The following is a 26872-nucleotide window of genomic DNA, read 5'->3' as shown; positions in this document are numbered from 1 at the left end:
TCACGGCTGGGACGCTGAGGTCTGCAGGCTGCTAATGGGAGCGGGGCTCTGGGGCAATGCCCAGCAAGGGCTCAGCCCAAGGGGCTCCGACCTGTGAGCCCCCAGGCCGCCCTCCGTCTGGGGGTCCAGGTTGACGCATTCAGATCCCCGCTGTCCACCGCCAGCTGGGTGACCCGGGGCAGGGAGCCCCACCTGCCGGTGGGGGAGACCTACAGTTGCGGGAGGACGGAGCAGAGGTGTCTGGCTGTGTCCAGCCCACCATACCTTGCCCTCCATCGCCACACTGTGGCTCCTGGCCACGTGTGCCCTGCAGACTGCAGAGGCCTGGGCCCTGCCCACCTATTTGCAGGTGGCGTCTGTGAGGGCCTCCTCTGAGAGGAACAGGGAGGCCCCTCCCCAGGCTCCCCAAGCCCAGAGGTGATTACTCAGCCCTACCTTTGACCGGAGCCTCAGCGGCTTTGAAGTCTCACCCTGCCCAGAGCTCTCTTTTATTGCACGGGTTGGGGTGGAGCTGATGGGGATCCCCCAGGCTGCTTTCAGATGCTGAAGGCACCCCTTCCTCCTGCGGGGAGTGGTTGGGTCACAGCCGTTGGAAGCCGGGCAGGTTGGGGTGACTGGTGTTGGCAGAGCGAATGTCTCCCGGGCGAGCAGGGTGACAGGCTGGGTGGGTGTGACGAGGCTCAGGCTTGGCAGGGTCAGCAGAGCAGCTGGGGACTGCAGGGCCAGGAGTGACCTGGCCTCGTCCAAGAGACAGAAGGAGGCATGTGACGTGGCCACCCGGCAAGGGCCATCCGCAGCCTTCCCCAAGGTCCACAGCCTGGTCAGTGGCCTCGCCAAGCCTCTGGCTCCGGCCTCTGCTGGCTCGCCTTACCCTGACCCAGTTCTCAGGACAGAGTGGTGGTGGGCAGGGTGGGCCCACACATAGGTGTTGGTCAGCGGCGGGGGCGGGCGTAGGGGGGATGCATGGGAGGGGCAGGCCAAGGGGGACTGGTGATGAAATTCTGCCAAGGATGAGAGCTGCCATTTTTGTGCTTCTGGTTTTATGGAAAATCCCAAGCACGTGCAGAAGTTCCAGAACTTACACTGGACATGTTCTCTGTGCCAGGCACGGAGGATGCACTGGTGCCCGAGGAAGCCCTGCCCTCATGAAGCTGATGTTCTAGCAGGGCACACAGGCTCCATCTAACCCACAAGTGACATTGTTGTATCAGGCGTCCAGTATCCGGCCTGGTCAACGATGGACAGGCCAGATCTGGGAGAAGGCGCTGAGAAGCCCCCATCACCAGCACCAAAAACTGAACACAAACCCTTGGCTGTCCAGGCACCACCCCCCCCCCCACCCTCATGTGGTTCTGAAGCAGACCCCAGACATCATACGGTTCCACCCATAAATTCTCCAGATGAGCTTCCAAGGTGAACCCCAATACCTCGATCCCCTCAAATGAACAACAGCTCTTTTTCTTGTCAAACACCCAGTCAGTGGCACAGCCCTCTAATGGCCTCTGTTTTCCAAGTTTGTGTTTTCTTTTTGACTGCCTCATGCATGACTGTGGAACTTCCCTGACCACGGATCAGACCCGTGTCCCCTGTGGTGGACGCACAGACTCAACCACTGGGCCCCTGGGAAGTCCTAGGTTTTTTATCATAAGGATCCGGTGCAGATCCGCACTGGAGTTAAGCCTCTCGTGAGCATCCCTTCCCCAGCTGCTTCACGAGGAAGCAAGGTCCTCCGTGTCCCAGCGTTGCTGACGGCACCATGCCTGCTGGTGTTTGCTGGGTACTGGTCCTGCATCTCCTGTGACTGGAGGGGGTGGCTCGGAAGCAGAGGCGTGATCAGACTCCAGTTTGGTTCCTGCTTCCTGCGCTTCAGAGCATGTCCCCGGGTCTGCATCCCATGTGGCGACTGATCACTGATTGTCTGAGTGGGCTCATTTTTAAGAGAAGAGAGGGCTGTGTTTGATCAGGCAGGATGACAGATGTTCATGTGGGCATGCTGGCCCGTCTGCCCCCCAGGCAGAAAGTGCCCCGTCCCCCCGCCAGTGGTCAGTTACTAGGTGCCAATTGCTGCCCCCTTTATAGAACCGGAAAGCACAGCTCTGAGAGATGAGGTGCTGGAGGTCATAGAGCCTGAAGGTGATGGGACACGGGATTCAAACAGGGATGGCTTCATTCCTGAGTCCTTGCAGTGGCCCTCTTCCAGGAGGGCGGGGCTGCCTGGGGCTGTCCTGAGGGGCACACCTTAGCAATTCCGTGTTCCAGACCAGCATGTTTGCTCAGGTCCCCACCATCAGCTCCGTGGTGGGGGCAGCAGGGCTCTCCTGGTGGCCTGTGACCCAGGCCTTGCCCCCCCCCCCACCCGGAGGTCGGAAGCCAACGGCAGACATTAGGAGCCTGGGGCTAGGTGGGGACCCCCCTGTGGTGCAGAGGGAATGGTGCCTTGGGGTAAAGCTGGGTGGGACCAGGGGAATCTTTTCTAGAGGTGGGCAGGTGGGTAGCATGGTCTGGATGACCACAGCCCCCGGGGGTACTCTGGGGGTGCTGTGCTGGGGGTCATTATGTTGTCTCCTTTATTCATGACAGCAGGTACCCCAAGGCACCCTGCTTTATAGTCCCAGGAGGGTCTCTGTGGCTAAAACTCACCCAGTCAGAGAATGATGTGTCCCTGGGGCCAGCCTCTCGGACGCTGGAGTCCAACATGGGTGCCCGCTGGCCTCGTCTGATCTGCCAGGTCCCACGTTTGGTCCTTCCAGAAACTTCACTGGGCTCCTTCTCTGTATCCAGGTGCACCAGCGTCCAAGGGGGGCCCTGCCCTCCTGGGACCCGTGTTCTAGGGCCCACGGTACTGCCTGGCCCTTGGTGGACACACTGGTTCCGGGGAAACGTCAGGGGCCCTGGGTGTTGTCTGCATCACGGAGCGTCTCGGAGCCGTGTCCCTGAAACGGAGGCTGCAGTGCTGACCTCGCAGAGCTGTTGCCTGTCCCGGGTGCTGGAACCAGTGCATCCCGAGAGGGGCAGTGGAAACCTCCGTGGTTCCTGCCTGTTCCAGAGCAGCCCCACCCTGGAACCCCTGGCCCAGGGCTGGCTTCCTGATCTGCAGGGCCCACCTGCAGGGTCTACCTGCAGGGTGAGATCACAGTGAGACAACCTTGTTCAAATATGGGGGGAAAGTGACGCTAAAGGTGCGGAAATAGCTTTTTCCTTTTTTCCATGGCCTGTCTTGACTTGGTGTTTCAAACTTGATATTTAATGCCATTCAAGTAAAGAAAATTAATAATTTATTGGCATGAATTTTTATACTGTGCGATGCTAGTCTTAGATGTAGAGATAAGCGCGTTAACTGCCACGCAGAATCACCGAAATGATGCCGCTGAAACATTGCAGCTTGCACGTGATTTTCCTGTTATGGAACAGCAGAGATGCTGCAAAAACTAGATAGCCGTGAGCTACCTGCACCCGCTCCCGTCAGCTGTGGCCGAGGAAGGGCTGAAAGGAGGAAATTCTGGGCTCACCCATCCCCGCTTTCATCCTGTGGTTATTTTCCACCTAAGCGGTGGCCAGTGCAGGCGGTCCCTCGAGGAAGGAGGGATGGTGGGTGCCGTGCACGTGCATGTGGAGCAGGTTCTGGCTGGACTGAGGACGTGGCCCTGGGGCTGTGGCACCCTGCCTGCTGGGTGGAGGATGCAACCTGCATCCTCGGGTCTCCCTGGGCCCCCACGTCCCAGGTCCCCGTGAGTGCTGGTTCCTCCAAGGGGCCGGCTCGCACGTGGCCCGCATCTCTCTGCATCCATGCATTCTCTGCTGGCCTGTCGACCTTCACCTGCGAACAGTGGTGTTTGCCCTGGTGTCTGCCGAGCTCCAACGACTGGGAAGCTGACCCTGGTGCGCACCGCCCCCTACCCTTCACCCCCAGCCGGATTGGGGGGGCCATATGGGGAGGCAGCCAGTGCAGTGTGCATCATCTGACCCTGCTCCACGAAGAGGAATGGCCAGAACAAGGGTGAGCCTGACCACGGAAGGGACCAGACATCAGCCGTGGGGTTCACGGGCTCGCCTTCCCTCTTGATAGAGACTGAGGGTTGGGCGGGCATTCAGGGCAGGGGAGGGGCCACGCAGACCCCTCCCCAGTGACGTGGGCACTGGACTCCTCACCATCACGCACAGGAGCAGTCCTGCGTGGCCTCGAGGGCGGAGGAAGAGAGACATGCAGGTGGCTGGATCCCTGGGGAGCCGGCGTGGAGAGGCCTGGATAAGGGCAGGGGCTGCATCTGCCCCCACGGCCTCGCCCAGGCCAGCCCTGCCTTCCTACCTGCGCTGGGTCCCTCTAGGCCCCTGGATCCTAGTGGGGGGTCCCCTGGGGGGAGGGCCAGGGTGAGGGAGAGTTCTGGGGCTCTGAGGCCAGGAGGCCACGAGAGGACCCTGCAGATGGAAGGGGCGCGGCCACAAAGGCCCTTTGAGAGGGTGAGGCTCTGCTGGACCCAGAGGGTGCGAGGGAGGTCCAGGTGGGCCCAGCAGAGCCCCTGCTGTTGGGTGGGAGCAGGGGGCACTTGGGGGCCTGGGGGGAGAGCAGGAGGAGGCTGGAGACGACCTGGCGGGGCCAACAAGAGAAGGGTCTCAACTGTGGCTTTGTCGGGGGGGCGCTGCTGGTCGGAGGGGGCTCTGGGAGGCTGAGAAGGGGTGGCAGAGTGCCGCTAGTGGGTGAGGAGGAGGGGGCCAGCAGGGCTCGTGGACCCCCTCCAGACAGTGCTAGTCAGGGTGAGGGCTGCCTGGGGGCCGCCCGGGGCGGGGTGCTGGAGGACAAAGTCACACCCTGGTCTTTGCTGCTCCAGAGTGGAGAGTGGGCGGGGGTCTGTGGGCTGTGAGTCCGCCTCGAGCTCTTTGGGGTCACGGCGTGGGCAGGCCCCCCAGGAGCCCCTTGTCCTCCCAGCCCCCTCGAGGGGTCTCGCCCCCACTTCCAGGCCCCCGGAGGCTCAGCAACAGGCCCAAGGCTCACAGAGACGCTGAGTTCTGAGCCGGCAGCTGAAGCCCCGGGCACAGCTCCCCGCTCCTGCCTCCTCTCCCAGCCCCCACCTGCCTGGAGGGCACCCTTGTTGGTGCTTCTGCTGGGAACACTGCCAGGCAGGGTCTCGTCTGTGATTGGGGACAGAGAGGGGAGCGGGGACGCCAGCTCTGGCTTCCAACTCCCTGTCTTCCAACTGGGGGGACCTGGGGAGGCACATGTGGTGAAGAGGGAGCAGAGGCCTGGCGGGGCTCTGGAGGCAAGTGCCCGGTCCCTTCGCTGGCTGCCCTCGGCCAGGGCCGCATGCGGGTGGATGGAGCCTCCCTGCTTCCCGGAGGGGGGCCCAAAACCCCCTCGGGCCCCACCCCCACCCCGGGGCAGATTGTGATTAACGAGGCAAATTTATCAGCCCTGGGGTGGCAGGGGGGTGTGTGTGGAGGAGAGCAGACCAAGCCTTTGTCTCGGTGCCAAGGAAACTGCCTTCAGCCCGGCCACGTGCCCCCAGCAGGGCCCCCCTGCTGAGCCTGGGCCCCAGCAGCCCCCCTTACACGTTGAAATGGGCCTTTGTCACCAGATTGCTGAACTTCAGTTTCTCAGAGGGGGTCACTCTGGGAGCACCCCCAGAGCAGCCCCTGCCCAAGGCCACTCACCACATGGCGGGAGAAGCTGGGGTGGGTGCCCGCTCCCCTCTGCTCACCACCCCCCCACCCCCGCTGCATGCCACCCCCTGTGGCCCTGCCACAAGCCCCGGGGTGGGGGGCGGGGACTCCGAAGAAGGTCCTGTCTGCCTGCCTCCCTTCAACAAGGCCCTTCCTCCGTAGTGACCGGGAAAGCCAGGCCCAGCGCTGAGGCTCCCAGGGTGGACTTGGCAAAACTGAGGCAAGAACCCAGGGGCCTTGACAGCCTTGGAGGCAGTGCATTCGTCAGCCAGGGATGCTGGAACAAACATCAGACGGGGCGGCTCAAGCGGCTGACATTCACTGTCTCCAGCCCTGGAGGCTGGACTCCCCGGGGCTGGCCCCTCCCCTCTCCCGGGCGCGCACGGTCGCGTCCTCCCCGCGTCCTCCCGCGTCCTCCCCGCCTTCTCCCCGGATCCTCCCCGCGTCCTCCCCTCGTCCTCCTCCGTCCTCCCCGCGTCCTCCCCGCGTCTTCCCGCGTCCTCCCCGCGTCCTCCCGTGTCCTCCCTGCGTCCTCCCCGCCTCCTCCCCGGATCCTCCCCTCGTCCTCCCGCGTCCTCCCCGGCTCCTCCCGTGTCCTCCCGCGTCCTCCCCGCGTCCTCCCCACCTCCTCCCCGGATCCTCCCCGCGTCCTCCCGCGTCCTCCCCGCGTCCTCCCCTCGTCCTCCTCCGTCCTCCTCCGTCCTACCCCGTCCTCCCCGGGTCCTCCCTCGTCCTCCCCGCGTCCTCCCCGGGTCGTCCCACGAGTCTGTCTGTGCCCTGACCTCCTCTTCCTGTGAGGATCCCACTCACATTGGACTAGGGTCCACCCTCGTGACTTCCTTTCACCCTAATCACCTCTTTAAGGGCCCAGCTCCAAATACAGCTCCATCCTGAGATCCTGGGGGTCAGGACCCTAAAGAGGACTTTGAGGGGCCCAGTTCAGTCCTTCACGGTCAGGGCTTTCCAGTAACCCCAGCCCCTCCCTGCAGGACCCCAGCTGCACATCCTGCCTGGGACCGCCCCACCCCTCAGGGCCCTCTCTACACCCTTGCTGCAGACCGGGGGCTGGCGGGGGGACGGGCACCATTGGGCACCCTTGCTGCAGACGGGGTCCGGGCACCATTGGGCACCCTTGCTGCAGACAGGGGCCGGCTGGGGGATGGGCCCCATTGGGCAGTGGGCGCTGCTGAGGAGGGAGGGGCCTGGGTGGCCTTGGATGAGCTGCCTCTCGCCCTGGGGCCCCGGGGAGCCCACAGGAGGCCGGGACAGGGGAGGGTCTTCCCGGGGAGGGTCCCTGTGTGTGCAGTGCCTGTGACCTTGGTCCCGACAACCTGGAAGGGGCGGGTGTCCCCTCAGTGGGGTGATGGGCCAGTATCAGGCTAATGGGCATCATCAGTATGCTTTCTTCTACCCGCTTGTCCCCCTGGTACTCTGCGTGGGGTACGGGCCTGGGCCCCACGTGGGTGGCCTCCCCCTGGTTCAAGTTTGGTACCCGGAACTATTGAGGAGGTGCTGGCCGCCACCCAGGGCTCCCCAGGTCCTTCCCCTCACCGTGGACCCGGCATTTGCCTACGAGCCCTACGCCTGGCCACAGAGGCAGGCCATTGCCCACATTGATAAGCATGCAAATCCCTAAACGAAGTCCAATTAATATCCAAATGAGGGCCTGGGAGCAGTTTGGGCTGCTCGATGAGGCTGCGCTGGGCTTTATCTTCAGCCTCAAATATTTGTCTCTCATTTGAATGCCTTCTGTGGGATTGAAAGTGGGCGGGGTTCCATTCAGGAAACCAGCCCTGGCAGGCCAGGTTTAGGGAGCTCACCCACGGTCACCCTTCCCACCTGCACTTCCGGCAGCGCCTCCTGGGCTCCATGGCCTCTCCCTGACCATCCCCTCCCAACCCCCGGCCCTGACAGGCCTCTCCTCTAGCGGGTCTCTGTGCTGCTCACACCCTCCTGCGGGGCCCAGGGGAGGCACAGGGTCCCGGCCAGAGCCCCGGTCTCTTCCCCATCAGATGCACAGGGGCTCGGGCACCAGGGGCTCAGCTCTGCCAGGCGGGGTGTGGAGCGGTCCCTCATGGAGGGATGCACACATCATCCTCGGGGTGGGCATTAGCCGGTGGCCGAGGTCGACCACTGAGCAGGTGTGGTCATGTGTGTGCTGGTGTGGTTAGCACGTGCCCTACCCCATTTTACAGGCCTGGAAACTGAGACTCTTGGATGTCGGATGAGTTTCTGGGGCTGAGGATCCAGGCAAGGCTGGCTGGCCCAGGGCTCTTACCAAGGAGGGGACGCGCAGGGGCGGCTCTGGCAGTGGGCGTGGGCCCAGCCAGGGTGGGTTGTCCTTCCCACACTCTTCTTCCTACTGTCAGCTCCCCTGGCAGTCACCCCTTTATCCTCAACCGCCCCTCAGCTTGGACATGATCCGTCCTCCGGAGCCCTCTCCTCCCAGACCCTGGCTCTTCCAGGAAGCCTTCCAGGTCTGCCTCGCCCTGGTCTCAGTGGTCAGGGCCAATAAGGGTGTCCCGTGAGCTCTCTCTGGGAGACAGGGAGGGAGGTGACCTGGGGGCGGGGGCAGGCGGCCAGGAGAGGGAAGCCCAGGGGACCCCGTGCAACCCTGGGCCCTGTGTGTGCTCCCTGCGCCCGTGGCAACACCGCCTGGCCCCTGGCCCGCCGTCCCTGGGGTGCAGGGAGCCCTGGGGCTCGGTCAGAACCTGAGGAGGGCAGAGGTGGGGGGATTTCAGAGCAGGAAGGGCAGTGGGCCAGCACCTGAGGGCTCAGCGTTACGACTGACTGGTCTCTGAGCGAAGCTGGGCAGCAGGATTCTGGACCCAGACTGGCTGCCCCGCAGGGCCTGCTGGGGCCTCCTCACCTGGGGAACAGGGCAGAGGGCGCCTGGGAAGCCCAGGGGAGGGGGCTGAGAGGCTGCGGCAGAGGCCGGGAGGGTCCCCCGGGGAGAGTGGAGAGGATGGGAGGGACGAGCCCCTGCTGGGGGGACACCAAGGGGCAGGCTGCTGGCCCGCGCTGTGGGCCCAGCCCTTCCGCCCAGGGCTTTGGTGACCCAGCCCTGCCTGCCCCCTGTAACGTGGCCTGCACTCTCCCGGCTGCCTCTGTGGCCAGAAAGAAGAAGCGGGGTTGGGAGGGGGCGTGCAGCCTCGAGGTGGGCGCTGGCCTGGAGAGACAGCCTTTGGGACTCACTTTGGAGTCCCGTCTCCGGCATGTCCCACCCCGGGCTCCCCGGCCCAGCCCCAGGGGCTGTCTGTGGCGGGGGACTGCTCTGGGTCCAGTGGACCCCGCCTTGCCCAGGGTCCCTGGGGCCCTTCTCCGTCTCCGCCTGCTGCGGCCCTGGTGGAGGGTTTCCGGATCTGCGGGGCGCTGCCTGGGCAGTCTCTCATCTCCTAGTTCGTGTATAATTTACCTAAAACGCACCCATCTGGAGGGTCTGCTCACAAATTTCGCATGTGTGTACACGTGTGTAACCATCAAGGTCACCACGAGAAATGTTCCTGGCCCGGCAAGTGGCCCCAGGACCCCCGCCCTCCACCCCCACTCTGACCTGGATTACCAGGCACACTGCCTGCTCCTGGACGTTAGGTCAACCTAACCACAGCCTGGACGCGTGGTGGCCTGCCTCACGCAGGCTCCCCTTGGAGTGGTCAGTGCCCTGGGACTTCTGTGTGCCTGTGTTGGTGTGTGCGAGCTCTCTTGCCCGGGCGGGGAAAGGCCAGGCTCCATCACTGACCTGCGTCTGCATCCCAGGGCCACCAGCCCTGCGCCCGTGGGGCCGTTGGCCGGGGCCGCGGTCCATGTGCGTGTGTGCTGGGGGACGCTGGGCTTCTCTCCACGCCCCACGGGGTCCACATCCTCATCCCTGTCCTGCAGGGTGTTCAGGGAGGCCCCTTTCTGCCGCCTCTCTTCACATCCCTGTTGGAAGGAGTCAGTGTCAATAAGGTCAATAGATGCACCAATTTTAAATGAAAAAGCAAAAGAAGCCAGGTGCTGCCTGAGGTCTGACCTGCCGTGTGGTGCTGAGCCTGGCGGGGTGGGGCACAGGGGGTGAGCACCCTCCCTCCTCAGACAGGCCCACCCTGGTCCTCAGTCCCCAGTTGTGGGGGCCTGGGAGGGAGGTGGGTAGCCGAGGGTCTCTCGGGACTCTCCTGGGGTTCTAAGCTTGGGTTCCCAGCTGGCCTGGAGCCCTTGTGGGCGCTGGGAGGTGACCTGAAATGAGAGGCAATGATCAGCCAAGGGGGCAGAACCTTCAAGCAGATGGGGTGCCCTCAGGGGAGGGGCGCGGCCAGGCCTGGGCCCCCACGGCCCCCAACCCCGTTTTCCCTCCCTCCCCAGCCCCTGCCTCCCCCAGGGCAGCCCCGGCTGCGCTCAGTCAGGTCCAGCCTGTTCTGGGCAGGGCCAGCCGCCGGGGGTGGATTCCAGCTTTCTCTTCATGGTCTACTTCATCTGAAGGCTCACAACCTGCCTCCACCCAGCCTGCTCCTACACATACACGCACACACACACACGTGCAAAGATATGCACACACACAGAGGAACACACGATACACACATCACACACATGTGCAGAAAGACACGCACATTGACATCAATACATATATACATACAAAACATTACACACTCACACACACACACAGAGACACATACATATATACACACACTCAGACTCATGCACATATGTATACACACAGACACAGACGTTACACACACATACACACACACAAAGACACATGCACACACGCAGGAACACACGATACACACAGCACATACATGTGCAGAAAGACACGCACATTCACATACACTCAGACTCAGATACATATATACGCACAAAACATTACACACTCATATACATATACACACTCAGACACTTACATGTATACACACACCCAGACACTTACACATACATATACACGCATAGACACAGACACTACACACACAGACACACACTCAGACACTTGCACATATACACACACCCAGACACTTACACATACATATACATGCATAGACACAGACACTACACACACAGACACACACTCAGACACTTACACATATACACACACTCAGACACATATACACACATGCTCATAGACACCTACATATATAGACACACATATGTTACACACAGACATAAATACATACATGCACACCCAGAGACACAGACATATATACACACGATCCGAGCCACCAGAGAAGCCCCGTGCATAAGACGTTACACACACACGTACATTTACACGGTACACATACACATACACACATACATCACACACATTTACATGTATGCACAATACCGATACATATGCTCATGATACATATACACATACATATTCACATACACATATGCATATACATATACACCTACACACATACAAGTTGGACACGACTTGGTGACTGAACAATAGCAACATACACACTAAGAGACCAGTACATATATACACACACAGACATCACACACACACAGACACACACACATATATACACACATAGAGATAAAGCACAGTAACACATGGAGACACATACGTATATACACACACAGACATCACACACACACACTCTCAGACATTACACACAGACACACACACACACAAATATACACACATAGAGATAAAGCACAGTCACACATGGAGACACATACATATATACACACACAGACATCACACACACACATATGTACACACATAGAGATAAAGCACAGTCACACATAGAGACATGTGCATTATACACACACAGGCACAGACCCGTACATATACACACACACAGACATTACACACACACACACTCAGACACACACACACACATATACACACAGAGACACATACACAAGCAGACACACGCCTGGAGCAGGTGTGGCCTTTCTGCGCGCAGACTGTGCCAACAGGGCGCTGGCTTCTCCAGCTGGTGGGGAAGCCTGGCACCCCGGGGTTGCCTCTGCCCTCCCGGTGCCCCCACCCAGCCTTCCCAGGCCCCCACCTGTGCCGAAGGCCCCGCCACCCAGGAGCACGGGTGTGCGACCCCAGCACCACCTCGCCCCCCTCCAGCAGCGGTGGGCCCCACCGCCCGCTCCACCCTCGCCAGCACTGGGGGTGTCCTTTCTGTCGTTTCTGTTGCTCTGTTTCATTCCTAGCCTTTGAAACAGGCATGTCCTGGTGCCTCTGTGGCTTCAACCTGCATTTCCCCAGTGACTGATGGTACCTTTTCATGTGTTTATTTGGCATCGTGTATCTGCATTGCTGCTTTTTAAGTTGGTTTATTTTCTTATTATGAGCTCTGAGAATTCTTTGCATATTCTGGGTACAAGTTCTGTACCTGATGCGTGATTTGCAAGTATTTTCTCCCAGTCTGCTGTTTGCCTTTTAATGTCTTAACAGTGCCTGTTGCAGAGGAAGAGTTTTAAATTTAACAAAATCCAGTGTATCTGTTTTTTTTTTTTTTTTTCCTTTTATGGTGTCACATCTGAGAACTCTTCATCTAACCCAGTGGTTCTCAACTAGCAACCCTTTGTCCCCTTGGGGTATCTGGCAATATCTGGAGATACTTTTGGTTGCATATTGTCAGGTATTTGGCTAAATATCCAATAGTGCATAGGACAAGTCCTTGCAACAAACAATTGTGTGTGTGTTCAGTCACTCAGTCTGCGACCTCATGGACTGTAGCCCACCAGGCTCCTCCACCCATGGAACTTTCCAAGGCAGAATACTGGAGTGGGTTGCCGTTCCCTATTCTAAGGGATCTTTCCGACCTAGGGATCGAACCTGCATCTCCCGTGTCTCCTGCATTGGCAGGTGGATTCCTTACCACTGAGCCACCTGGGAAGCCCTGCGAAAAGGAACTATCTGGCCCCAAATGTCAGTCGTGCTGAGGCTGGAGGCTCTGGCCATCCTGGTCACAAGGATTTTCTCCTGTTTTCTTCTAGACGTTTATAGCTTTATATTTTACATAAAGCTATGTGATTTATTTTCAGTTAGTTTTTCCATTTTCCGCACCTGGTTGTACAGTTCATCCAGTATCATTTGTTGAAAGACTATACTTCACTGAATTGCCTTTGCATCTTGGCCAAAGCACAATTAAGTTAGCTACATTTATGTGAGTCTATTTCTGGGCTTTCTATTATGTCCTGTTGACCTATGAGTCTTTCCCTTCGTGGTGACATGCTGTCTTGATTACTGTAGCTCTTAGTAAAATCAGTAAATAATAATATATAGTAAAATGAAATATGGATTCATTTTACAAGTGGAAATATGGGGAACTCAGCAGTGGTCACAGGGCTGGAAAAGGCCAGTCTTCACTCTAGTCCCAAGAAAGGGCGATGCCAAATAATGTTCAAACTATGCACAATTGCGCTCATTTCACACGCTAGCAAGGTAATGCTCAAACTCCTTCAAGCCAGGCTTCAACAGTACATAAACTGAGAACTTCCAGATGCACCAGCTGGATTTAGAAAAGGCAGAGGAACCAGAGATCGAATTGCCAACATCCGCTGAATCATAGAAAAAGCAAGAGAATTCCAGAAAAACATCTACTTCTGTTTCACGGACTGCACTAAAGCCTTTGAATGTGTGGATCACAACAAACTGTGGAAAATTTTTTAAAGAGATGAGAATACCAGACCACCTAGCCTTCCTCCTGAGAAACCCATATGCGAGTCAGGAAGCAACAGTCAGAACCGGACATGGAACAATGGACTGGTTCCAAATTGGGAAAGGAGTACGTCAAGGCTGTATATTGTCACCCTGCTTCTTTAACTTTTATGCAGAGTACATTGTGCAAAGTGCCAGGCTGAGTGAAACTCAAGCCGGAATCCAGATTTCAGGGACCTGGAGAAGGAAATGGCAGCCCGCTCCAGTCTTCTTGCCTGGAGAAGTCCGTGGACAGAGGAACCTGGCGGGCTGCAGTCCATGGGGTTACACGACTGAGCACACGTGCATGAAGGTGGAGAGAGAGAGGTTTGTAGCAATAAACTGATAGAACTGAAAAAAAAAGATTGTGGGGAGAAATATCAATAATCTCAGATATGCAGATGACACCACCCTAATGGCAGAAAGTGAAGAGGAACTAAATAGCCTCTTGATGAAGGTGAAAGAGGAGAGTGAAAAAGCTGACTTAAAACTCAACATTTGAAAACTAAGATCATGATGTTCAGTCCCTTTGAGCACATGTGCTAAGTCACTTCACTCATGTCCGACTCTTTTGAGACCCCATGAACTGTAGCCTGCCAGGCTCCTCCATCCATGGGATTCTCCAGGCCAGAATATTGGAGTGGGTTGCCATGCCCTCCTCCAGGGGATCTTCCCGACCCAGGGATCATGCCAGTGTCTCCAGTGGCTCCTGCACTGAAGGAGGATTCTTTGCTGCCATGAAGTTAAAAGACACTTGCTCCTTGGAGGGAAAGCTATGACCAACCTAGATAGCATATTAGAAAGCAGAGATATCACTTTGCTCACAAAGCTTCGTATAGTTGAAGCTACAGTTTTCCCAGTAGGTATGCACAGATGTGAGAGTTGGACCATAAAAAAGCCTGAGTGCCAAAGAATTGATGCTTTCAAACTGTGGTGCTGGAGAAGACTCAAACAGCAAGGAGATCAAACCAGTCGATTCTAAAGGAAATCAACCCTGCCTATGCATCCGAAGGACCGACGCTAAAGCTGAAGCTCCAATTCTTTGGCCATCTGATGCGAAGAGCTGACTCATTGGAAAAGACCCCGATGCCAGGAAAGATTGAAGGCAAAAGGAGAAGGGGGCAGCAGAGGATGAAATTGTTAGATAGGAACACTGACTCAGTGAACATGAATTCGAGCAAATGATGGGAGATAGTGGAGGACAGAGGAGCCTGGCATGCGGCAGTCCATGGGGTCACAAAGAATCAGACACGACCTAGTGACTGAACAACAACAACAAATATACAGAAATGGAATTAGTTTTGTATATTGATTTTATTCTGAGGTCTTCTCAATTCTCTTATTAGTTCTAGTTTTCTGTAGTTTTTGCAGGAGATTTTCTATATAAAATATTCATGTCTTTGTGAATGGGGATGGTTTTGCTTTTTCCTTTCCAATCTGTATGTCATTTGTTTCCTTTTCTTGTCTTATTACACTGGCTAGGGCTTCCCTGATAGCTCAGCTAGTAAAGAAGCCACCTGCAATGTGGGAGACCTGGGTTTGATCCCTTGGTTGCAAAGATCCCCTGGAGAAGGGAAAGGCTACCCACTCCAGTATTCTGATCTGGAGAATTCCCTGGACTGCATTGTCCATGGGGTTGCAAAGATTTGGACATGACTGAGTGACTTTCACTTTCACTTTTGGGCCTTCAGTAAAACAGTAAATGAGAGCAGTGAGCGAAGGTAGCCAGGCCTTCTTCCCCGTCATGGGGAAGAGCATTCAGTCTTTTCCCATTGTTAACTTTTCTTTTTTTTGAAGATGACTTTTATTAGGTTAAGGAAGTTCTCTTATCTTCCTGCTTTTCTAAGAGTTTTTTTTTTCCAATTATGATTGAATGTTGAGGGTTTTTTTTCTTCAGTTTTCGATTCCCATATTTTGAACCTCTGATGTTTGGAACAGGCACATGTAGGATTGTTCTCTTCTCTTGGAAAACCGATGCTTTTATCACTGTGTGATATCTGTCTTACCCTTTGTAATATTTCTTGTTCCGAGGTCTCCTTGTTCTGAGATGAGGACAGCCCCTCCGGCTCCATTCTGATAAGTGTTTGTAGACACGTTTTCCCTAACCTTCTACTCTCAGCCTACTCCTGACTTTGTATGATGTGAGTTTCTCATAGACAGAATCTAGTTGAGTCTTAATTTGTTTATTCAATTTCATCATCTCTTTTAATTAGTGCATTGAGATTGTTTAAATTGAATGAAAGTGAAAGTGAAATCGCTCAGTCGTGTCCGACTCTTTGCAGCCCCATAGACTGTGGCCTGCCGTGCTTCTCCATCCGTGGGGAGTCTCCAGGTAAGAATACTGGAGTGGGCTGCCATGCCCTCCTCCAGGGGATCGTCCTGACCCAGGGATCGAACCCGGGTCTCAAAATGAATGGGACTACCTATATGTTTGGATTAAGCTTTACGATCTCATTAGCTCTTTCCCACTTTTTCCATCTGTTATTTGTTTGCCCCCCTTTCTACCCTCTTTAGGATTAACTATTTGTTAGTATTTCACTTTATCTTCCCTGTTGCCTTATTGTTTATATCTTTCTTTCCTAAAACAGTTCATAGTTGCCCTGTGTTTTGTGATACACTTCTTTAAAATTTTTAAATTTGTTTATTTATTTCTGGCTGTGCTAACCCTCTGGTCAGCTGGGCTTTCACTGCTGCGTGCGGGCTTTCTCTGGTTGCAGCGAGCAGGGGCTGCTCTTCATCGTGGGGTGTGGGCTTCTCATCGTAGCGGCCTCTCCTGTCGCGAGCACAGGCCCTGGAACTCAGGCTCAGTAGTTGGGTGCGCGAGCTTAGCTGCTCCGCTGCAGGTGAAATCTTCCTGGACCATCCATCGAACCCATGTCCCCTGCATCGGCAGGCGGATTCTTAGCCACTGCTCCACCAGGAAAGTCCGGTACACGTCTTTACTTAGTCTACCAGACACTATCACATTGCTCGATGTGTTATGTGAGGAATTTACAACTGCAGATTCTCAATTCCTCCCTTACTTGTGCTATTGTTGCCATGAATTATAGTTGCATTATGCTATAGACATATATTACATTACTGCTGTTTTTTTCTTTAGGCCAGTTATCTTTTAGAGCAATTAAACTGAGGGAGAAATAAATTTCATTTTTGCTGATATTTGTTCCACTTCCAGTGCTCTTTCTTTCTTTGTGCAGATCTGAATTTCCATACGGCATCACGCTCCTTCTGCCCAAAGAACTTGTTTAATATTTCTTATAACAAAAGTTTTATAGCAATGGCTTTTGCTTTCTAATAAAGATTTTGTTGTTGTTTAGTTGGTAAGTCATGTCCAACTCTCTGCAACCCCGTGGACTGCAGCATGCCAAGCTTTCCTGTCCTTCACTAGCTCCTGATGTTTGCTCAAACTCATGTCCATCGAGTCAGTGATGCTATCCAACTATCTCATCCTCTATTGCCCCCTTCTCCTCCCGCCCTCAATCTTTCCCAGCATCAGGGTCTTTTCCAGTGAGTCAGCTCTTCGCATCGGGTGTCCAAAGTATTGGAGTTTCAGCTTCAGCATCAGTCCTTCCAAAAAATATTCAGGACTGATTTCCTTTAGGATTGACTGGTTTGATCTCTTTGTTGTCCAAGGGACTCTCAAGAGTCTTCTCCAGCACCACAGTTTGAAAGCATCAATTCTTTGGCACTCTGCCTTCTTTATGGTCCAACTCTCACATCCATACATGACTACTGGAAAAAATGCAGCTTTGACTATATGGACCTTTGTCAGCAAAGTGATATCTCTACTTTTTAATATGCTGTCTAGGTTTCTCTTAGATCTCCTTACAAGAGGCAAGCATCTTCTAGTTTCGTAGCTGCAGTCACGGTCTCCAGTGATTTTGGAGCCCAAGAAAATAAAGTCTGTAACTGTTTCCATCCTTTCCCCATCTATTTGCCATGAAGTGATGGGACTGGATGCCATGATCTTAGTTTTCTGAATGTTGAGCTTTAAGCCAACTTTTTCACTCTCCTCTTTCACCTTCATCAACAGACCCTTTAGCTCTTCACTTTCTGCCATAAGGGTGGTGTCATCTGCATATCTGAGGTTATTGATATTTCTCCCGGCAATCCTGATTCCGGCTTGTGCTTCATCCAGCCTAACGTTTCTCATGATGTACTCTGCATAGAAGTTAAATAAGCAGGGTGACAATATACAGCCTGGAAATACTCCTTTCCCAATTTTGAACCAGTCCGTTGTTCCATGGCCTTTGCTTTTTTATGATCTAAAGGATGTTGGCAATTTGATCTCTGTTTCCCGTGCCTTTTCTAAATCCAGTTTGTACATCTGGAAGTTCTCGGTTCACGTACTGCTGAAGCCTAGCTTGAGTGTAGAATTCTGGGTCAAGAGTCTTGTGTCCCCTTTTATCCCCAGTTTACCTGGTTTCTGATAAGAAGTATGCTGTTAATATTGTCCTTTCCCTCTGAACGGGAGGTACCTTGTTTTCCTGGCTACTTTCAAGATTTCCTCTTTTGCTGTGGGTTTTCAGCATCTGAATGTGATATACCTTGGGTTCTTTTTTATGCTATTTTTCTTGCTTGGTGTTCTCCGAGCTTCTTAGACGTGTGGTTTGTTGCAAGTGAAACTCAGTCGTGCCCAACCCTTTGGAATCCTGTGGACTGGAGCCTCTGTCCATGGATGTCTCTAGGCCAGTTCTGGAGTGGGCAGCCCTTCCCTTCTCCCGGTGTGGTGTGTTTTCGTCAGTGATTCTGGGAAATCCTCATCCCTTCCGTCTGCAGCTGTGTCCCATGTGCTGTTCTTCCTCTCTTCTCTCTGAGATTCAGCCGTGTCTGCTCTATCCTGTCACCTTACCCACAGCTCTTGGATGCTTTGTTATATTTTTCCTCCCTCTTTCATGATTTTTCTTCCTTGTGTTTCAGTTTGAGTATTTTCTGTGGCCCCATCTCCAGGTTCCCCAGTTCTTTCCTTGGCTGTGTCAGCTTTACTGATGAACCCATCCTTTCTGTTATGGCGTTTTTCCTTCTAGCATTTCCATTTGATTTTTCCTTCGAGTTCCCCCCTCTTGGCTGAAATCTCTGATCTTGCATGTTGCCCTCCTTCCCATTACAATCTTTAACATATTTATCACATTTACTTAAAGTGTCCTGAGAGCCTATTCCATGCCTGAGTCTGGTTGTTCTCACAGCTTTCTCTTGACAGGGTGATGTCATTTCTTGACTCTTTTTTACAGCTTTTAAACTCTTGCTGAAACCCAAACATCTTGTGGAGAACAGTGGAGACTGGGGTAAATAGGTTTTTTAAAAATAATTTTTAAACAACATTTATTTATTTGACTGTGCTGGGTCTTGCAGCAGGCAGCATCTTTCACTGTGGCATGCAAACTCTTAGCTGTGGCGTGTGGGACCTAGTTCCCTGACCAGGGGTAGAATCTGGGCCCCCTACATTGGGAGAGAGGAATCTTGGCCACTGGACAACCAGGGAAGTCTCCCGGGGTAAATAATTTTATGCCTGGAAATGAGGATGTCCTTCTTTTTGATAGGGTTTTCCTGGTAGCTCAGCTGGTAAAGAACCCACCTGCAATGCAGGAGACCCGAGTTCAATTCCTGGGTCGGGAAGATCCCCTGGAGAAGGGGTAGGCTAACCACCCCAGTGTTCTTAGGCTTTCCTAGCGGCTCAGATGGCAAAGATCCACCTGCAGAGCAGGAGACCTGGGTTTGACCCCTGGAAGATCCCCTGGAGAAGGGAAAGGCTACCCACTCCAGTATTCTGGTCTGGAGAAGTCCATGGACTGTACAGTCCATGGAGTCGCAAAGAGTCGGACGCAACTGAGCGACTTTCACTTTCTTTTTGATGCTGTTTCATTGTGGAGATTGCAGTCAACCTGGTTGGGAATGGAGCTGGGTTTGGGTGTTGTGTTGCCATGGTTACCCTCAGAAGCACCACCACCCGCATCAGATTCCTTCTGCATCACCTTGTGTTTAGTGTGCGAATAGTTCTTCCTGGCATCAGCTCCACCTCCAGCCTGTATCCAGTATCACCTTTGTGCTGGGCCTCCGATGGCGTGTCTTTCCGCACCCCCAGAACTTTACCTGTGATGTTCCTCCATCACCTGTTTCGCATCAGACTGGTGGTGGGCCTGGGACTGTTCTGTTTTTCTGATTAACCCTGTATCTTGTGGGTAAAGCCTTCTCAAGTCTCCAGTCCCAGGGTGTGTGTCTTATTTCTCTGCTGGGGCTGTGGGGTCCCTGTGGCTCTTTCCCCAGCTGCCGTGGGTCTTCACCGGGGCCCCACGTGTGACAGTGCGTCTGCCCTTGCCCCACCATCTCAGGCTTGTGCCCCGGAGGGGAGATGCGGGGAGTAAGGAGCCCTGCCATTGGTGCGGCATCTGCTGGTCCACCACCTCAGGCCCACACACAAGGGGTCTCTCGTGGGAGTCCTGCCCGTCCCTGTGAGTGCCCCCAAAGTCCACGGGGCCCTGCAGGTGGCTGTGCGTTCCCCCTACATCTGCATCCTCAGGGCTCTTGTACCCTCTCCTGATCCCGCGCTCGGCTCTCATGAATTCCTGGAGACTGTTGGCCTGTGCTTCTCTGGGGTCCTCTGCCCCAGGTCAGGGGGTGCTCCCACTCTCTTCTCTCACAGGGGCGCCTGCAGGGACCCTGTGACCCCAGCTCTCGGGGGTCCCCAGGAACGCCGTGAATTTCACGTTGTCTGGTGCCTCTTGTCCTGTCCTTGTGGAGGGAGGGGTGCTGTCTGCGTCCTGGGGGTAAGTGGGGAGTCTCCTCTCTCTTCTGCTTCTGAGGAGCCTCACAAGCCCCTTCCCGGGGGGCTCACCTCGCCCTTCTGAGGGGCAGCTGCCCATCCTTAGCCCTTTGCCCAGATAGGACAGCCAGGGGCTGAAGGGGCGGGCGCCCAGTCCAGCACACTGTAGGGCTGGGGTCAGGCGGTGTCTGGGACACGTTCTCAACCTGCAGGCTCTGGAACTGTCAGGGGCAAGTCCTCGGGGGGAGCCTGGGGGCGGTCTGGGGGTCTGGGACATCTGCTGCTTCTTGGATGCTCCCTGGCCTGACCCTTCCTGGGGTCACCGCCTATTCCCAGGAGCCTCTGATGCCACCTGGGGCCCGTAGGCACCAAGGCCCATCCCTGGGAGTTCAGGCGGACTGGGGTGTTGAGTGTGACGTATGGGGAATTTGTGACAGCCTGGGGGTCAGCCAGGCCAGCGGGGGTGGGCCTGGCTTCGGGTTCCCCTCAGAGCACCCTACCCCCCACCCCTCCTTATGCTCCTCTGTCCCCCACTCCAGGGGGCCAGCCTTCTAGGGTAAACCCCTAGCGACCACAACTTATCATGCTGGCTCTGGGTTTTGTGCCTTTTCGGCAAAGTGTGGGTGTGGGTCTCCAAGAATGCCCGTAGGGGTCCCCTGAGCCCAAGACACCCCCCCACCCCCATGGATAACAGTATCCTCGGGCGAATTTGTGGGCTCAGAGCCCCCCAACCAGGGGCAGCTCTTCCTTGAGTGTCCCTTGCTGGATGCATCTCCCCTCTGGGAACCGGGACCTTTACACCCACAGCCTAAAGCTGCTGGATATGGAATCCCAGACCTGTTTCTCTCTCCACTCAGATGGATGGCCAGTCCAGTCCTCGAAGCTCTGCCGCCTGGAAGGCTCCCCCGTGTCTGCTGTTTAGCCCACGACCGTCAGTGGCCCCGGGAGGGCCGCAGCACAGGAGGAGCCCCCGGCTCTTCTGGAAATGCAGCTCGCCAAGCAGTCAGGGACTCACACTCAGGCTTTCCCTCTCCCACTCCCGGATCTGGGGGGCCTCCCTAGAAGGCAAGGGCCGTGGCCTGAATGCAACATCGGTGGATGGTGTGGGGAAGGGCCCTTGTTTCCGTGGCTTTCCTGGGCCCTCCGCTCGGCTCAGTCAGACGCAGCTCTCTGTTTCCTGAGGATCACTGCCCGGCCGACCGATCTGACTCGGTGGGCCTGACAGAAGGCAGTGGGCTTTCCAGATGGCTCGTGGGAAAGAACACGCGTGCAATGCAGGAGCCGCAGGAGAACCGGGTTCAGTCCCTGAGTCAGGAAGATCCCCTGAAGGAGGGTATGGCAACCCTCTCCAGGATCCTGGCCTGGAGAATTCCATGGACAGAGGAGCCTGGCGGGCTACAGTCCACAGGGTCACAGAGAGTCAGACGTGACTCAGTAATTGAGCATGCACGCATATACAGGAGCCAGCTCGTGGAGGGCGTTTATAACCACGTGGTCACCTGAGGGCGGCGGTCAGGCCCTGGGGCTCTGCCGGGGGCGCCACCCTGCTGTAGCGCCCAGGGGTCTGCGCTGGGCCTCTACTACGGCTCTTGCCAACGGCTCTGCACGCTGGGTGAACTTCTCCACTGTAGGCAGCCCAGGTACCAGGGAATTTGCCAAGTTTAATGGCAAAGATATGAACGTATTAGACCCCTCAGCCTTTGTATCTCCCACCGTAGGGATCCCCCTGTCTTAGCTGGGGCATCCACAGTACATGCCCCTCCTTGTCCATCATCCCCATTTATCACAGAGCCATCCATGCACCGAACGAGAGCAATTATCTGTGAAATGTCCAGAGGGCATTTTCCCTTTGGACCGTATCATGTCGGAGAGCCGGAGTACAAACATTCCTGGGGCAAGACCATGAACACATGCTGCTGCCCACGTGTGTGAATGCGGACTGCTTCTGAGACCCTGCTGAGAAGAGCCCTTCAACAGCTACACGCCGCACTCCCGAGACTGTTAATGTGATCTCGTGAGCTCCCCCGCCCCGCCCACATTTGCCCTTGGAGCTGCTCCCGACATACTTGTTAAGTGTGAGGGGTCCACAGGCACCTGCTGCGGCTCAGCCAGCCGCCCGCGAGGACGGAGGGTGAGCTGAGCAAAGACGTGGCGGGGATCGCTCCCCGGGTGTTAAGGCTTTGAAGGTGTCATTAGTCTCAGGCACTTCCCCTGAGAAATTATACCTTTTATAGCTTTATTGCAGTATGACTGACTTCAAGTAGACTGTACATAGTTAAAGGGTGCAGTCTGCTAAGTTCTGACCTACGTGTACAACTGTGAAACCATCTCCACAATCAAAAGGGTGCGTGTTCTCATCACCCCTAAAGTTTCTACGCTTTGTAGCCCCTTTCTCTCACCCCTCTCCCTGACCTTGGATAACCACTGATCCGCTTTCTTTTTTTTCTAATTTTTTAAAGTGGAAGTATAGTTGGTGTACAGCATTATGTAAGTTACACATGTACAGTAGAGTGATTCACAGTTTTTAAGGGTTATGCTCCATTTATAGTGCTATAAAATATTACCTTCGCTCCCTGTGTTGTACCAAGTATCCTTCTAGCTTACTTCAGAGTCCCTCTTCATCCCCTACCTCTGCCTTGCCCCTCCTCCCTTCCGTCTCCGCACTGATAACCACCAGTCTGTTATCCACATCTTTGAGTCTCCTTTTCTTGTTATATTCGCTAGTGTGTTTTAGGGCTTCCCTGGTGGCGCAGGCAGTAAAGAATCTGCCTGCAATGCAGGAGAACCGAGCTCGATCCCCGGGTCAGGAAGATCCCCTGGAGAAGGGAATGGCTAGGTGTATTTAGTACATTCCACATATAAATGACGTTGTACAGTATTTGTCTTTCTTTGTGTGACTTATTTCACATACTGTGACACCCTACACGACCACCCATGTTGCCACAAATGGAAAAATTTCATTTTTAATGGCTACGTAGTATTCTATAGATGTATATGAAGTGAAGGGAAGTGAAAGTCGCTCAGTCGTGTCCGACTGTTTGCGACCAGGCGGATTCTTTACCAACCGAGCCGTGAAGGAAGCCCGTAGATAGATCTAGATGTGTCATGTTCTCGCGTCTTCTTTATCCAGTTACCTGGTGATGGACACTTAGGTTGTTTTCTTATCTTGACTATTGTAAATAACACTGCTCTGAACACTGGGGTGCATGTATCTTTTTGAATTAGTGTTTTTGAGGTGTTTTGGTTTTTTTTTGATACACAGTATACCCAGGAGTGGAATTGCTGGGTCATATTGTGATTTTATTTTTGTTTTTTTGGGGGGACCTCTATACTGTTCCCTGATAGCTCAGAAAGATTTTCTGGAGAAGGGATAGGCTACCCACTCCAGTATTCTGTTGGACATGGCTGAGCGACTTTCACGCACTCTGTACTGTTCTGCGTGCTGTCTGCACCATGTACGTTCCCACCAGCAGTGTACAAGGGTTTCCTTTTCTCTGACCCTCTTGACCACTGGTCTGCTTTCTGTCGCAGTAGATGAGTTTTCATTTTCTAGAGTTATGTGCCCATGGAGGCTTGCAGTGTGTATTCTTTTACTATAGCTCTTTTTCTCTACACACTTAATTTGAGATTCATCAATATTGTCCAGTGAATCCATAGTTCATGCCTTTTAACTGATGAGTAATATGAATGAATGTTTTATTTTGACATTTGCTTGTTGAAGGCATTTGGGTTGTTTCAGCTGGGCTACAAACAATGCTGTCACCGTCCACGTACACATCTTTGTGTCGATGCTTTTACTTCTCTTGGGTGAATACCTGTGCCTGGGATGCCTGTGTCATACAGTAGGTGTCTGCTTAACTTTTTAAGAAACTGCCTAACTGTTTTCCAAAGTGGTCGTACCATTTTCCATTCCTATCAGTACTGTGTGAGAATCTAGTTTCTCATATTCTCACCAAAACTTGGTATAATCATTTTTAAAAAATTTTAGTCATTCTTATAGCTATGTAAGGATATTTCATTATAATTTAAATTTAAATTTTTTCTAATGAGTAATAATTTTGAGCATGTATTCGGGGGTTTACTTACCATCTTTTGGGGCAAGTGTTTTTTTTTTCTTAATTATTTGTCCAGCTTTACAGGGTTCTTTGTTTTCCTATTACTGGCATTTGAAATTTCTTGGTATATTCTGTATACAGTTCCTTTTTCAGAATATGATTTACGGGACTTCCCTGGTGGTACAGTGGATAAAATTCTTTCTGCTAGTACAGGGGACGCAGTTTCGACCCCTGGTCCGAGAAGATCTCATGTGCTGCAGGGCAACTGAGCCCGTGAGTCACAACTGCCGGGCCTGCGGGCTGCAAGTGCTGAAGCCGGTTTGCCGGAGCCTGACTCCACCGCAGGGGAAGCCGCTGCAGGGAGGAGCCTGGGCGCCTCAACAAAGAGCAGCCCCCACTCACCGCCACCCGAGAAGTCCGCCCAGCAACAGAGACCCAGCGCAGCAAAACGCCAATGAAAGAGGATACGATTTACAAATAATTTCTGTCGGTCTGTGGTTTGTATTTTAATTCTCTTAATACTGCCTTTCAAAGACTAGAAGTTTAAAATTTTCATGAAATCTAGCTTATCCATTTATTTTTCTTTCATGAAGTTGTTTTGGGTGTCTAACATAAGGTCACAAAGATCTTCTTTGTTTTCTTCTAGACATTTTGTAGCTTTAGGTTTCACATTAGGTCTCTAATTCATATGAGTTAATTTTTGTAAACTGTATGAGGTATGGGTCTATTAATGTCAATTAAGTCAAGTTAGTCACATATTTTGTTCAAATCCCTTATATTCTGATCAATTTTCTGTGTACTTCTGTCTATTATTGAAAACTGGATATTGAATCTCCTACCATAACATGAATTTGTCTTATTTCTCCTTATTTGATCAGTTTTGCTTCATTTGTTTGAAGTTGTGTTATTAGGCGTATAAACTTTTAGGACTGTTATATCCACTTGAAGAATTGACCCTTCTGTTGTTATGAAATGACCTTCTTTATCACTGATAATATTCTTCACTCTTATTACTTTTCTGACATTAATATTGCCATTCCAGCTTTCTTTTGATTACTGGTAGCTTGGCTTGTATGTTTTCATCCTTAAACTTTTAACCTATTTGTGTCTATTTGCATAAGAAAGTGCATTTTGGGAACAGGCAGCATATAGTTGTGACTTGCTTTTTTATTCAATCCAACAATCACTACCTGTTAATGTGGGTGTTTAGACCATTTATATATAATGTGGTTGTTGATAAGATTGGATTTACATTCATTATCTTACAATTTGCTTTCTATCTGTTCCATCTTTGAGTTTTTTCCATGATTTATTTATTTTCTTTGTTGACTTATTATCTATAGTCACTTGTTTTGTTTTTGTGGTTGCTTCAGGATGTTTCCTGGTGGCTTAGCTGGTAAAGAATCCACTTGCAATACGGGATACCTGAGTTGGATCCCTGGGTTGGGAAGATGCCCTGAAGAAGGGAACAGCTACCCACTCCAGTATTCTGGCCTGGAGAATTCCATGAACCATACAGTCTTGAAGAGTCGGATGTGACTGGACAGTTTTTACTTTCAGTTTTCAGGATGTCTCATATAAATATTTATCTTACCGCAGTGTGTCCTCAAGTGACATTATACCACATCCCATGTAGTGTAAGAACCTTATAATCGTGTGTTTCCATCTCCGCCCCTCACCTTCACATTACTGTTGTCATATGTTTCACTCTTACGTGCTATAAACCCCACACTGTACAGCTATCAATTTCATGTAAGGAAGTCACATTTTAGATAAAATTTTTATTTCAGAATAGTTTTAGATTTTAAGAAAATTTCTCAAGTCAGAACACAGTTCCCGTCTATTCCACACTCAAGTCTCCCGTGTCCTTAACATCTTACATCATTATGGTACATCGATCACAACGACAGTTATATTTAGAGGATATTTAAATAATAAGAAAAAAGTACGTACTCTCCTATGCAGTTACCATTCTGTGCTCTTTATTTTTTGCTGTCACTTTCCTTCTGTCTGAAGAATTTCCTTTAACACTTTTTGTAGTGAAGGTCTGCTGGAAATTAAATATCATAGCTTTTGTTTGTCTAAAATGTTTTTATTTCACTTTTATTTTGGAAAGATATTTCCACTGGACATGGAATTCTAGGTGGACTCGCTCTTTCTTTCAATCCTGTTCCGCCATCTTATCATCTCTTATATTGTTTCTGATCTCCTTCAGGATGGACTGGTTGATCTCCTTGCAGTCCAAGGGACTCTCAAGAGTCTTCTCCAGCACCACAGTTTGAAAGCATCAATTCTTTGGCACTCAGTCTTCTTGATGGTCCATCTCTCATCTGTACATGACTGCTGGAAAAACCATAGCTTTGACTATAAGAATCTCCGTGGGCAAAGTGATGTCTCTGGTTTTTAGTACTTTGTCTAGGTTTATTGTGGCTTTAACCCCATGAAGAGTGTTCTGTAAGGCTTTGGGGAAATGCCCCTCCTAGGTAGAGAGCTGGCCTGTCCGGAGGAGGCTCTGTGTGTATTTCTCAATGACTACCCTTCACCTCCCCGCCCTCACGCTCCGTCCACCCTGCCGTCGGAGCCAAGACTGGATCTTTCAGAGCTCTTCCGCACGAGAACCTGGCAGAGTCCCAGGAAGTCCAGACTGTGTCCTCCAGGAGATTCGCTCACACTATTGTCCACTCTCAGCCTCCGGCAGCTGGTCGGCGTAACCACGTGAGTGTCTCTGGCTGTTCCTGGCTCGTGGCCTCTGTCCCCGGAAGGCAGATCTCCGCTGTGACTCAT

The 26872-nt window shown here is 53.0% G+C and overlaps 1 protein-coding gene across 1 annotated transcript; it reads right to left on the bottom strand.

Annotated features, from left to right (window-relative positions):
• Nucleotides 1-26872, bottom strand: LOC133040815 (collagen alpha-1(I) chain-like). Its single transcript, XM_061120994.1, has 16 exons — nt 26646-26872; nt 21049-21091; nt 20106-20254; nt 19912-20002; nt 9395-9576; nt 8851-9017; nt 8422-8577; nt 6700-6986; nt 5694-6446; nt 5215-5320; nt 5068-5127; nt 4307-4552; nt 3965-4069; nt 2959-3117; nt 2641-2852; nt 1-192 (listed from the first exon to the last, which is right to left on the bottom strand). The coding sequence occupies exons 1-16, from the start codon at nt 26870-26872 to the stop codon at nt 1-3; spliced, it is 3135 nt and encodes a 1044-aa protein (XP_060976977.1).

The sequence above is a fragment of the Dama dama genome, chromosome 2 (assembly GCF_033118175.1).
Source record: "Dama dama isolate Ldn47 chromosome 2, ASM3311817v1, whole genome shotgun sequence".
Taxonomy (NCBI): domain Eukaryota; kingdom Metazoa; phylum Chordata; class Mammalia; order Artiodactyla; family Cervidae; genus Dama; species Dama dama.
Note: the sequence above shows the minus strand (reverse complement) of the source record. Positions and strands in the feature narration are given on the sequence as shown.

What these genes read in the sequence shown, in the direction of transcription:
- LOC133040815 (XM_061120994.1), bottom strand. Translation starts at nt 26,872, where the DNA reads ATGAGTCACAGCGGAGATCTGCCTTCCGGGGACAGAGGCCACGAGCCA. An exon ending in CTGCCCCTCAGAAGGGCGAG is followed by an intron (nt 20,003 to 20,105) that starts GTGAGCCCCCCG and finishes TCCCTCCACAAG; the next exon opens with GACAGGACAAGAGGCACCAG. An exon ending in CTGCTCCCTCTTCACCACAT is followed by an intron (nt 5,128 to 5,214) that starts GTGCCTCCCCAG and finishes CCCCAATCACAG; the next exon opens with ACGAGACCCTGCCTGGCAGT.